At 47.2% G+C, this 13,331-nt stretch overlaps 1 protein-coding gene across 3 annotated transcripts in view; it reads left to right on the top strand.

Annotated features, from left to right (window-relative positions):
• Positions 1–13,331, top strand: part of ELP3 (elongator acetyltransferase complex subunit 3) — a 238,387-nt gene that overhangs the window by 161,105 nt on the left and 63,951 nt on the right. For 2 of the 3 annotated variants that reach the window (XM_069975787.1, XM_069975786.1), the window contains exons 2-3: positions 4,624–4,694; positions 11,605–11,759. In XM_069975787.1, coding sequence (XP_069831888.1) covers positions 4,635–4,694; positions 11,605–11,759 — 215 coding nt within the window. In that variant the 5' untranslated portion in view covers positions 4,624–4,634. Of the gene's footprint in view, positions 1–2,810; positions 2,950–3,116; positions 3,188–3,521; positions 3,586–4,623; positions 4,695–11,604; positions 11,760–13,331 lie in introns of all 3 variants that reach the window. The other variant, XM_069975785.1, reaches the window with a different exon arrangement.

Below are 13,331 nucleotides of genomic sequence, written 5' to 3'. Positions count from 1 at the left end.
GTTCAGAAGCGCATGTGACAATTGTGTTTGGGAAGCACACATAGCAGTGTTATCTGTAGTGTCCCTTGTGGTGATCGGAAAGAGCACATAGGGTTTTACCTTTGGTGTTCTGGGAGCACACATATAGCAGTGTAATTAGTGGTGTGCAGGGAGCGCACATGTGAGGGTACTATTCGTCGTGTTATTCATGGCCAGGAAGTGCACGGGGCAGTGTTGTTCGTGGTGTTCAGGTAGAGCACATATGGAGGTGTTCAGGGTGCGCACATGTGGCTGTGTAATTTGTGATGTTCAGGGAGCACACATGTAGCTGTGTTATTCCTGGTATTCAGGGAGCGCACATATGGAGGTGTTGGTCAGGGGTGTGCAAGTGGAGGTCATTTTTGGGAGCACACATATGGGGGTTTTATTCAGTACTCTTCCTGAGTAATTGACATATTCTTTATCTCCTCACTGTAAATTCCATGTTCCTCAATCACCTCGTAAAGTAAAGGATCGTTGTCCTGTTATATAGTTTGTTTCCTACTTATCTGCAGCCGCAGATGTCTCATCTATTATACATGTCAGTTATTTCCCATCTATGGCCACCAGATGGCGCATTTATTATGTATCTGTCCGTTATTTCCCGTCTGTGGCCACCAGATGGCGCTTCTGCTAGTGCACATTTGTTGTTCTTCCTCATATTCTCCTGAAGATGGTGCTTGTGCCATTATGAACATAGTGATACTATTTACCACTGCGGCCAAACATCCAGCGTGAGCTCATCTATACGCACCATCATAAAATGGTCCTAAGACCAGATTATCGGACACTATACAGTCTGCAGCCTCCACCATTTCTGTTTAGGGAATATAGTATATGCCGCCTGTGTTTTTTTTTGTAATAGTATATTGTAGTATATAATAGATTCACAGAATGTACTGGAGTCAGCACGGTCATCCGCAGCACAGAGTATATCAGGAGAGAAGTGTGCTGATGACCAATGTACATCATTCATATTGATGGTAAGGACGGGCAGTGTGATGATGTGAGGAGGGGAGTGACAAGCGTGGATGGTCGAAAATTTCCATATTACATATAGAAATCACATATCAAAAGACATTTACATCCTAAGTAGTTCAGCAGAGGTTCATATGGGACGTGACAGATGGATCGGACACTGTAGAAGGAGCTGGGTTCTTGCCAGCACAGAGTATTTCAGGAGAGGATTGTGCTGATATTATGGGATTATTTATATTGTAAAAGGAGCTGGCTTGACAGCAGCACAAAGTATTTCAGGAGAGAAGTGTGTTGATCTTGGAGAGGACAAAGGCTGACGTTCACATACTGGAAGGAGCTGGCTCCACAGCAGCACAGAGTATTATATAAGTGTATTCTGGACTTTTGGAAAGTCCTAGACTAAGAATCAGGGGCTGGCTCCATCGCAGCACAGAGTATTTAAGGAGAGAAATGTCCTGGACTCGGGGGAAGTCATAAACTCACACTCACACAATGGAATGACCCAAGTCCACAGCAGCACAGAGTATTATGTAACTGTGTTCTGGACTTATGGAAAGTCACAGGCTGAGGATCATGTATTGCATGGAACTGGCTTTACAGCAATATATTTGCAGGAATTGGGTCCACAGCAGCGCAGAGTATCTTAGGAGAGGAATGTGCTGGACTCAGGGAAAGTCACAGAGGGGGGATCACACAATGGAATGACCTGGGTCCACAGCAGCACAGAGTATCTTAGGAGAGGAATGTGCTGGACTCAGGGAAAGTCACAGAGGGGGGATCACACAATGAAATGACCTGGGTCCACAGCTGCACAGAGTATCTTAGGAGAGAAGTGTGCAGGGCTTAGGGGATCACACTACGGAAGAAACTGGCTATAAAGCAGCACAGAGTATTTCAGGAGAGGCGTATGCTGATATCAGAGGAACAGAAGGAGTCGGCTCCACAGCAGCACAGAGTATTTCAGGAGAGGAGTATGCTGATATCAGAGGAACATTTAGTAACAGAAGGAGCCGGCTCCACAGCAGCACAGAGTATTTCAGGAGAGGAGTATGCTGATATCAGAGGAACAGAAGGAGCCGGCTCCACAGCAGCACAGAGTATCTTAGGAGGGAAGGGTTCTGGACTTAAGGTAAGTCACAGAGTGGGAATCACACAATGGAATGACCTGGCTATAAAGCAGCACAGAGTATTTCAGCAGAGGAGTGCCCTGATCCTGTGGGGGCTTTTGACCTGTGCTCTTATGTGATGGATAGGCATAAGATTCCCCTGACAGCCCTCACAGGATCCCGTCACCTCTTCAGACGTTTACTCTTTAGGTAGAAGATACAAATATTGACGAACCGGTCGCACGTCGTATGAATGTCATCTGTGGCGGGGAGACGTGGCGGTGATATTTTCTCTGCCCTCGCCGGACCCTGGTGCTATTTGACTTTGTGCGCGCGCAGAGGTTTCTTTCCCTCCGACGATTCCTCCGCTCTCCTCCTCCTCGGAAACTTTGTAAATAGCCAATTTGTGCCACCTTGGGAAGAGCTGCGGCCGTCTGTATTATTGGAACAGCTGGAGCTCGGAGCCGGGCGATCAGGAGGCGCATGTTCAAAGTGCTGTGTGTTTGATGAAGGCCCCAACGCCGTGCTGTGTAATTGGATTTGTGTGCAGAACGTCTTGTCGGTGCGCTTTGTGTTTATCCCCGCAGCTACGGCGATGCTGACAATGTGGAGTCGAGCCGTCTCGGATAATTAAAAAAAATCCTGCCTGTCTGCTGAAGGACTTGATGTGCCGCTATATCTAACGTTCAGTGTTTTCTAAAAATGCAGGTTGAAGACCAAAACATCCGCCAAGTATGGTCTGTCTGCTCAGCCGCGCCTGGTGGACATCATTGCCGCCGTCCCTCCGCAGCATCGCAAAGTTCTTGTGCCAAAGTTAAAAGCGAAACCGATCCGTACAGCCAGCGGGGTAAGAACGGCCATCTCTGTTCATGATAAACTCCTGTCCTTATCCTCTATTCCATTCTGACCTTCACAGCAATTACAAGAAGGAAGGTTAAAAGACAATACCTACTGTATATAAATGCCAGTATCCCGTCATGTTCCATGTATTGTAATAGTTCTATTCTCTTGCAGATTGCTGTGGTCGCGGTCATGTGTAAACCTCACAGATGCCCTCATATTAACTTCACAGGAAACATTTGTGTGTAAGTTACAAGACCATTCTTCTGTGATGGTACTTATCTTGTATTATACTCCAGAGCTGCACTCACTATTCTGCTGCTGGGGTCACTGTGTACATACATTACATCACTGATCCTGAGTTACATCCTATATTATACTCCAGAGCTGCACTCACTATTCTGCTGGTGGGGTCACTGTGTACATACATTACATTACTTATCCTGTACTGATCCTGAGTTACATCCTGTATTATACTCCAGAGCTGCACTCACTATTCTGCTGGTGGGGTCACTGTGTACATACATTACATTGCTCTTGATACTGTATAGATGAATAGTCTCTTGTGCTCTTCTGCAGGTATTGCCCCGGTGGTCCAGATTCTGATTTTGAGTACTCCACCCAGTCGTATACAGGATATGAGGTGAGGTCATTACTGTATAAGCTGCTGGGGTCTTATAGGTACAGGTTATATTAGTCAGGGATTGTCTTTACATGGTTCCTGTTCAGCTTTATTTAGTAGAGAGGGGTCACATAATGGCAACTCTGCCCCTCTGCCCCCCTTGTATTATTTGGTATACAGCCGTCCCTCCTCTGTTTAAGAAACAGCGCCATACCTTTCTATGGGTTGCCTTTGGAATTACAGCTCATTTGACGCGTGTGGGGCTGAGCTGCAGTATCACTGCGCAGCTGACCCCTCAGGACGCAGATGTGTATGGGGCCGAGCTGCAGTATCACAATGTGGCTGACCCCCCAGGATGCTGATGTGTATGGGGCCGAGCTGCAGTATCACAATGTGGCTGACCCCCCAGGACGCTGACGTGTATGGGGCCGAGCTGCAGTGTCACAATGTGGCTGACCCCCCAGGACGCTGACTTGTATGGGGCCGAGCTGCAGTATCACAATGTGGCTGACCCCCCAGGATGCTGACGTGTATGGGGCTGAGCTGCAGTATCACAATGTGGCTGACCTCCCAGGACCTGACGTGTATGGGGCTGAGCTGCAGTATCACAATGTGGCTGACCTCCCAGGACCTGACGTGTATGGGGCCGAGCTGCAGTATCACAATGTGGCTGACCCCCCAGGATGCAGACGTGTATGGGGCCGAGCTGCAGTATCACAATGTGGCTGACCCCCCCAGGATGCTGACTGTTGCCAGAAAGTGCTCTCTGCTGCCACCTCTGTTGGTGTACAAAGCAGTAGCAAATCCACATAGAAAACCTCTCCTGCTCTCCAGACTGAAAAGAACACAAGAACACCACTTCCTTCAGGACATACAGCAGCTGATAAGTACTGGAAGACTGGACATTTTTTAATAGAAGTAAATTACAAATGTCTGGCACTTTCTGGTACCGGTTGATTTGAAAGGAACATTTTTTTTGCTGAACTACCCCTTTAGGAGGGGGATCTTTAGGATTGATAGATTCTGCAATGTTTCACTAATATCTTCTCTTTTGTGTGCAGCCAACATCCATGCGTGCCATCCGGGCTCGGTATGACCCTTTCCTACAGACAAGACATAGAGTTGATCAGGTACAGCCCATAGATTAAGGCCTTCTGGTATCGCCGGTGGCTGGGATCAGAGATAACTCTGATCATGGTAATTACATCCCTAGGTACTTTGGGCAGTTTTGGGCACGGCATCTAAAAGGTTAGACTGTGGGGTGTGATCATGGGATGATGAGCTGCTAACTTGGTAGCTGATGGTCTTGGGAAGACCCACCATCTAAGTGCTCCTCATACTGGGAAATCTAGGAAGGCGCTGTGTACGGCAACACAGTGCAGCTTGGTTTTCTTCATTATTACCGCACAGAATTTTTTATTTTTAGGCCTATATGGCTCTATCGACTGAAAACTTCAAAGGTTATGATTCTTAGAAGGTGCAGAGCAGAACATGAAATTGCTGCGGCAGGAAGAGGTTAATGCGGCGAGGCTCAGGCGTCATATTCTTACTATAATCCCTGTAATGTAGAGATGGAAATATTATTGAGAAATAGGGAAGATGGATGAATAGTGGAGCAGCACCGACCCTCCAGCTTATTATCTGTGCGCAGGACCGAAATGTTACAGGATCAACTGAGATTTCCCGTTAGTCACATGACCGACACACGACATTTCCATCCGTGGGAAGGAAATGTCAAATATGGAGGATAATTAATACGTTTTAATCAAAATGAATAGGAAATATATTCTATGCAGATTTAATCACTCTGTCCTTGCTGTGATAGAGATCAGCATTTTATTGTAGTAGGGCCTCCTTCTTTTATGGTCCAGGGTAGGGCCCCCTTCCATTATGGTCCAGGGTAGGGCCCCCTTCCGTTATGGTCCAGGGTAGGGCCCCCTTCCGTTATGGTCCAGGGTAGGGCCCCCTTCCGTTATGGTCCAGGGTAGGGCCCCCTTCCGTTATGGTCCAGGGTAGGGCCCCCTTCCGTTATGGTCCAGGGTAGGGCCCCCTTCCGTTATGGTCCAGGGTAGGGCCCCCTTCCATTATGGTCCAGGGTAGGGCCCTCTTCCGTTATGTTCCAGGGTAGGGCCCTCTTCCCTTATGGTCCAAGGTGGGGCATCCTTCCATTATGGTCCAGGGTAGGGCTTCCTTCTTTTATGGTCCAGGGTAGGGCCCTCTTCCGTTATGGTCCAGGGTAGGGCCCTCTTCCGTTATGGTCCAGGGTAGGGCCCTCTTCCGTTATGTTCCAGGGTAGGGCCCTCTTCCCTTATGGTCCAAGGTGGGGCATCCTTCCATTATGGTCCAGGGTAGGGCTTCCTTCTTTTATGGTCCAGGGTAGGGCCCTCTTCCGTTATGGTCCAGGGTAGGGCCCTCTTCCGTTATGGTCCAGGGTAGGGCCCTCTTCCGTTATGGTCCAGGGTAGGGCATCCTTCCTTTATGGTCCAGGGTAGGGCATCCTTTCTTTATGGTCCAGGCTAGGGCATCCTTCCGTTATGGTCCAGGGTAGGGCATCCTTTCTTTATGGTGCAGGGTAGGGCATCCTTTCTTTATGGTGCAGGGTAGGGCATCCTTTCTTTATGGTGCAGGGTAGGGCATCCTTCCTTTATGGTGCAGGGTAGGGCCCCCTTCCATTATGGTGCAGGGTAGGGCATCCTTACTTTATGGTCCAGGGTAGGGCCCTCTTCCGTTATGGTCCAGGCTAGGGCCCTCTTCCGTTATGGTCCAGGGTAGGGCATCCTTCCGTTATGGTCCAGGGTAGGGCATCCTTTCTTTATGGTGCAGGGTAGGGCCCCCTTCCGTTATGGTCCAGGGTAGGGCATCCTTTCTTTATGGTGCAGGGTAGGGCCCCCTTCCGTTATGGTCCAGGGTAGGGCATCCTTTTTTTATGGTGCAGGGTAGGGCATCCTTTCTTTATGGTGCAGGGTAGGGCATCCTTTCTTTATGGTGCAGGGTAGGGCATCCTTTCTTTATGGTGCAGGGTAGGGCATCCTTTCTTTATGGTGCAGGGTAGGGCATCCTTTCTTTATGGTCCAGGGTAGGGCATCCTTTCTTTATGGTGCAGGGTAGGGCATCCTTTCTTTATGGTGCAGGGTAGGGCATCCTTTCTTTATGGTGCAGGGTAGGGCATCCTTTCTTTATGGTGCAGGGTAGGGCATCCTTTCTTTATGGTGCAGGGTAGGGCCCCCTTCCATTATGGTCCAGGGTAGGGCATCCTTTCTTTATGGTGCAGGGTAGGGCATCCTTTCTTTATGGTGCAGGGTAGGGCATCCTTTCTATATGGTGCAGGGTAGGGCATCCTTTCTTTATGGTGCAGGGTAGGGTCCCCTTTCTTTATGGTGCAGGGTAGGGCATCCTTTCTTTATGGTCCAGGGTTGGGCATCCTTTCTTTATGGTGCAGGGTAGGGCATCCTTCCTTTATGGTCCAGGGTAGGGCATCCTTTCTTTATGGTCCAGGGTAGGGCATCCTTTCTTTATGGTGCAGGGTAGGGGATCCTTTCTTTATGGTCCAGGGTAGGGGATCCTTTCTTTATGGTCCAGGGTAGGGGATCCTTTCTTTATGGTGCAGGGTAGGGCATCCTTCCTTTATGGTCCAGGGTAGGGCATCCTTTCTTTATGGTCCAGGGTAGGGCATCCTTTCTTTATGGTGCAGGGTAGGGCATCCTTTCTTTATGGTCCAGGGTAGGGCATCCTTTCTTTATGGTGCAGGGTAGGGCATCCTTTCTTTATGGTGCAGGGTAGGGCATCCTTTCTTTATGGTGCAGGGTAGGGCATCCTTTCTTTATGGTGCAGGGTAGGGCATCCTTTCTTTATGGTGCAGGGTAGGGCATCCTTTCTTTATGGTGCAGGGTAGGGCATCCTTTCTTTATGGTGCAGGGTAGGGCATCCTTTCTTTATGGTGCTGGGTAGGGCATCCTTTCTTTATGGTGCAGGGTAGGGCCCCCTTCCATTATGGTCCAGGGTAGGGCATCCTTTCTTTATGGTGCAGGGTAGGGCATCCTTTCTTTATGGTGCAGGGTAGGGCATCCTTTCTATATGGTGCAGGGTAGGGCATCCTTTCTTTATGGTGCAGGGTAGGGTCCCCTTTCTTTATGGTGCAGGGTAGGGCATCCTTTCTTTATGGTCCAGGGTTGGGCATCCTTTCTTTATGGTGCAGGGTAGGGCATCCTTCCTTTATGGTCCAGGGTAGGGCATCCTTTCTTTATGGTCCAGGGTAGGGCATCCTTTCTTTATGGTGCAGGGTAGGGGATCCTTTCTTTATGGTCCAGGGTAGGGGATCCTTTCTTTATGGTCCAGGGTAAGGGCATCCTTCCTTTATGGTCCAGGGTAGGGCATCCTTTCTTTATGGTCCAGGGTAGGGCATCCTTTCTTTATGGTGCAGGGTAGGGCATCCTTTCTTTATGGTCCAGGGTAGGGCATCCTTTCTTTATGGTGCAGGGTAGGGCATCCTTTCTTTATGGTGCAGGGTAGGGCATCCTTTCTTTATGGTGCAGGGTAGGGCATCCTTTCTTTATGGTGCAGGGTAGGGCATCCTTTCTTTATGGTGCAGGGTAGGGCATCCTTTCTTTATGGTGCAGGGTAGGGCATCCTTTCTTTATGGTGCAGGGTAGGGCATCCTTTCTTTATGGTGCAGGGTAGGGCATCCTTTCTTTATGGTGCAGGGTAGGGCATCCTTTCTTTATGGTGCAGGGTAGGGCATCCTTTCTTTATGGTGCAGGGTAGGGCATCCTTTCTTTATGGTGCAGGGTAGGGCATCCTTTCTTTATGGTGCAGGGTAGGGCCCCCTTCCGTTATGGTCCAGGGTAGGGCCCTCTTCCGTTATGGTCCAGGGTAGGGCATCCTTTCTTTATGGTGCAGGGTAGGGCCCCCTTCCGTTATGGTCCAGGGTAGGGCATCCTTTCTTTATGGTGCAGGGTAGGGCATCCTTTCTTTATGGTGCAGGGTAGGGCATCCTTCCTTTATGGTGCAGGGTAGGGCCCCCTTCCATTATGGTGCAGGGTAGGGCATCCTTACTTTATGGTCCAGGGTAGGGCATCCTTTCTTTATGGTGCAGGGTAGGGCATCCTTTCTTTATGGTGCAGGGTAGGGCATCCTTTCTTTATGGTGCAGGGTAGGGCATCCTTCCTTTATGGTGCAGGGTAGGGCCCCCTTCCATTATGGTGCAGGGTAGGGCATCCTTACTTTATGGTCCAGGGTAGGGCATCCTTTCTTTATGGTGCAGGGTAGGGCATCCTTTCTTTATGGTGCAGGGTAGAGCATCCTTTCTTTATGGTGCAGGGTAGGGCATCCTTTCTTTATGGTGCAGGGTAGGGCATCCTTTCTTTATGGTGCAGGGTAGGGCATCCTTTCTTTATGGTGCAGGGTAGGGCATCCTTTCTTTATGGTGCAGGGTAGGGCATCCTTTCTTTATGGTGCAGGGTAGGGCATCCTTTCTTTATGGTCCAGGGTAGGGCATTCTTTCTTTATGATGCAGGGTAGGGCATCCTTCCTTTATGGTGCAGGGTAGGGCCCCCTTCCGTTATGGTCCAGGGTAGGGTGATAAGTCTAAATTTAGATGTTGACCCCTCTCTATGGAGAAGAAGTCAAAAACCCAGGTACAGGATGGTTTTTAAATATATCTAGAGTTGTAACCTGCAGTATTACCAACTCGTCACTTATAAATCACGGACACAGATAAGACATTGTATCATGATTATAAACCTGGATAAATGGGCCAAGTTTTATTATGGTAATCACATTTTATAGACAGAATATGGGGCGGTACTACTCATTCATATGAAATATGTAACATCCAATACAGGCGGGGTTTCAAGTCACAAGACACATACATGTCACCCTCTGGTAGGCCAGTCCATAAATGGTCAGTAGCATCCTGTTCGGCGCAGTCAGGGTAACACAATGTTTTATTATTCAAAAATTGTTTATAGATAAGAGTCTCTCCTTTGTTCTTCCGTTCCTTGGGTATTGTGACTATAAATGATAACTTTCCAGGAGTTGTTCTCATTGACGTGCTTCCAGCATTCCTCTTCTTCATCCAGAACATCTTTCTGTCACCCTCCGATCACGCTCTGATCATCTCCAGTCTCTTCAGAGGGCAGTATATATAGGTGTAGTCATATAGGTACGGTGCAAGTAGGTAAAATCCCAATAGCTGGCCTTATCAAGGGCATCCTTCCTTTATGGTCCAGGGTAGGGCTTCCTTTCTTTATGGTTCAGGGTAGGGCATCCTTCTTTTATGGTGCAGGGTAGGGCCCCTTCCTTCATGGACTACGGAAAGCTCTTAAATTTTTTGAATTTTTTTTACTCTGCTGTGAAAAAAAGGGGATGATGCCTTATACTAACAGTTATAGTAAAGTATAAATTACAAAATTATTACCTAGTTTAATTGGAATCTGTCAGCAATAGGGCCCCACCCGAGGTAATGAGAGTGTGTTGTCATTGACAGTTCCCTTACCTTTTGGTATTTTGTATTTGAGGACGGAATTATGCATAGTCTTGAGATTTTTTTTTTCTTTCGCACTATTTGAAATGTGCTCCTCTTTTCCTTTGGGAACATCCTAGACACTTGACCCACGGCCTGCAGCCTTGTCCCAGAATCATGTGTACTCCGAATTGGGGTGAAATACATAAAACACAAGAGGCTCTAAGGTAAAAGCCTCTACTGTTATTCTGCCTCTATCCTTCAAAACAGTTTTACACTCCTGAATAATTTCTGCTTCCCGGCCTCCTGCTCACCTGTGCTGTCAGCAAGTGTCTCAGAGTGTTTGTCTATGTCAGACATAAACTGCCAGCTGACGACTAACCTGCAATCAGATAAAGTTGAATCTCATCATCTAACTGTGTAGGAGCCTTGGCCAAGGGTAGCTCACTGTCTAGAGACCAACAACATTTTTTTTTTCCCTTGGTTTGATTCCCTTGATGGAAATAAAATAAAGTATTTTTCTTTTCTTTTCCTCATTATTGTATAATTTGCAAAGTGCAAGTATAAGTGCAAAGCAAAGAATTACCAATCAGGTCCTAAAATTTTTCATTTAAAATTTTTTTTTTTTGTAATTTCTATCAGGGGAATTGAACACAGGTCTCTAGACCCTAGACCAGTGATTTACCCCTAGACCGTTTGATCATTGGGTGTTAATACATGGGTAGATAAGTGTTCATTTTTGGTCGTTATAGCAAATTTTTAAACAATAATGGCTCTGTGTAATAGGGCCTTTAGGCTCGAAGATTCAACTATATCTGATTGCAGATCGGTTTATGACTGAAATAAACACTCAGAGATACTGGCTGACGGCTGAGTGAGCAGGAGGCCGAGCAGCAGAGATTATTTATAAAGAAGAGCAAGGAGTGGTGAGGCGCACCAAAGTGCGGCACAAATGCTGAGCTACAACTCCTCTTTGACTCTTTATTACAGTAGGAGACCCAAGATTGTGTATAATCCACTGCACGGACAAATTACCAAAAGGCACCATGCTGACAAGGGGAATGCCAGCTACAGCACACGGTCAGCACCTCAGTTAGGGCCCTGGTGCTGACAGATTCCCTTTTAAGGGTTTGCTATGTATCTAAGGTATAGCAAACACCTGTTTATCAGCTGATCCGACCTGTAAAAAAAATCATGGGCTGTCAGCTGCACATCTCCCCTGTAATAGAACATGTGCAGCTGATTGCAGCAATGTGCCGCACAAATGATCCAGCGGTCGTTCCTGAGCCCACCCCTTACAATTACCGAGTTGTGTTCTTCTGTGCCTCGGGCTGTTAGAGTCTGAAGAATGTTTTGTATTGGTTTCTTAGTCTAGTTTAGGTTTAAACTTTTACATAAACTTGATCTCCTCCCGCTCTATACAGAAATCTTGTCTTGTGTTCACATCACAGCTCATACTTTTTTGTAAGAAATCGCATCGTTTTGCCACAAGGGGATAATTGCGTGTACTCATAATGAGAGGATCAGCCCGCACCGCTCAGTAATTACCGCAATTTTTTTTCTACATTGTTCCCTAACAGCTCAAGCAGCTTGGGCACAGCGTGGACAAGGTGGAGTTCATTGTCATGGGGGGCACATTCATGGCACTTTCAGAAGAATACAGAGATTACTTCATCCGCAACCTACATGACGCCCTGTCCGGGCACACCTCCAACAGCGTGGCTGAGGCAGTGCGGTAAGAGGCTGGATAAGAACTCATGTTCCTGATGATTCTATGTCTGTTCTCCTGCTGCTTCTTGTATATATACTCAGAGAGGAGAGGCTAAAAGGGGTACTCCTGGGGGGAAAAAAATTTTTCAAATCAGCTGGTGTCAGAAAGTTGGCTGTACCACGCATCCATGACCAAGTCAATATGATGCTGAGCTGTTACAGAGGGGTTTGTAATCTTTAAGATACCTCCTAGAGGTGGTTCCAAAGCTGGAAGACAAAACTGGTCTGTAAGAGACAGGAATGTTGTCAGCTTTGGAGCAACCTCTAGGAAGACAAAACTGGTCTGTAAGAGACAGGAATGTTGCCGCCCTGAATTCACAAAAGAAGAATGTGATGTCTGACTGATAACACAGGCGCCTAATCACTAACCCAGCTCGCTGTGCAGTATGGAAAACATTTATGGAATAACCAATTACAGTATTATATGTATACTCTTTGTGACTTGAAACTCCGCCTATAATGAAGGAGGATATAATCAATGTGAAACGAAATAAAGAGAGAGTATATACTTCTATCTCGGCTGAGAGAGAAGGCAATACCAACTATCTGTGTATGTTGTTATCTACTCGTCGCTAGCACTCGGCTTTATTCAATTTGGACAGGGATAGTCACTTGGGGATGAGGTGGATAAAAAAGGTATAATTCACCTTATCACCACCCCACACCATAATCCTACAAAAACACAAACAATGCAACAGCTCACCGCTAATGGCAAGACACAGACTCGATACAGATATGAAAATTGCTAAAAGCAGCCCCCCAACTGCTAAAAAAATCTCCATAAATATAATGGAACTCTTGGCATACCATTTGCAAACAGTGTGAACCATCCCACTACGATAAGGTGGCCTCATGTAAATGGTAGGCCGAGAGCCCCATTATTTTTATGGAGATTTTTTAAGGGCTGCTTTTAGCAATTTTTATATCTGTGTTGAGTCTGTGTCTTGCCATTGCGGTGAGCTGTTGCATTTTTTTGTGTGTTTGCAATTTCAGCCATGGTAACATGCTCCTGCCTATTGTTAATGGTGTTGTAGGAGAGCTGACCAAATATGTCATTTTGCCTGTGCCACACCATAATCCTGGTGATAAGGACCAGTGTGATGTTCCCTTATAAAGGCTACACGGTGTTGCCCACGTAACTCTAAGAGCCTTTGTAAATGATGACGTGATGTCTGCCCAATGTCACACAAGCGCCTTCTGATTTGTGTTGAGACTTTTGGATGCCCTGGTTCAAATTCACTGGCTGTATAAAGTGAAACACTATGTACCGGTATTCTAATTTGATGATCTGTCCGTGCAGGGGTTTGCCTCTGTGCACCTCTTGCTGTCATTCTAGTTCGTTTTTCGTCTCCCAACCACTGGGATACACAATGTTCAACACCTCACTCTATGTGCATAGCGATCTGATAGTGATGGACCCATGGTAACTTGGCTCAAGTGTCCTGTCCCTCTCAGCTTGTGGCAGGTGGGGATGATTGGCACAGCTATGACTAGGAGGCATTCCGCCATCACTCTACTGACCTGATCTAATTTCCAA

This window comes from Dendropsophus ebraccatus, chromosome 6 (assembly GCF_027789765.1).
Source record: "Dendropsophus ebraccatus isolate aDenEbr1 chromosome 6, aDenEbr1.pat, whole genome shotgun sequence".
Lineage (NCBI taxonomy): Eukaryota > Metazoa > Chordata > Amphibia > Anura > Hylidae > Dendropsophus > Dendropsophus ebraccatus.
The sequence above is the reverse complement of the archived record's forward strand: the minus strand, read 5'-3'. Positions and strand labels throughout refer to the sequence as shown.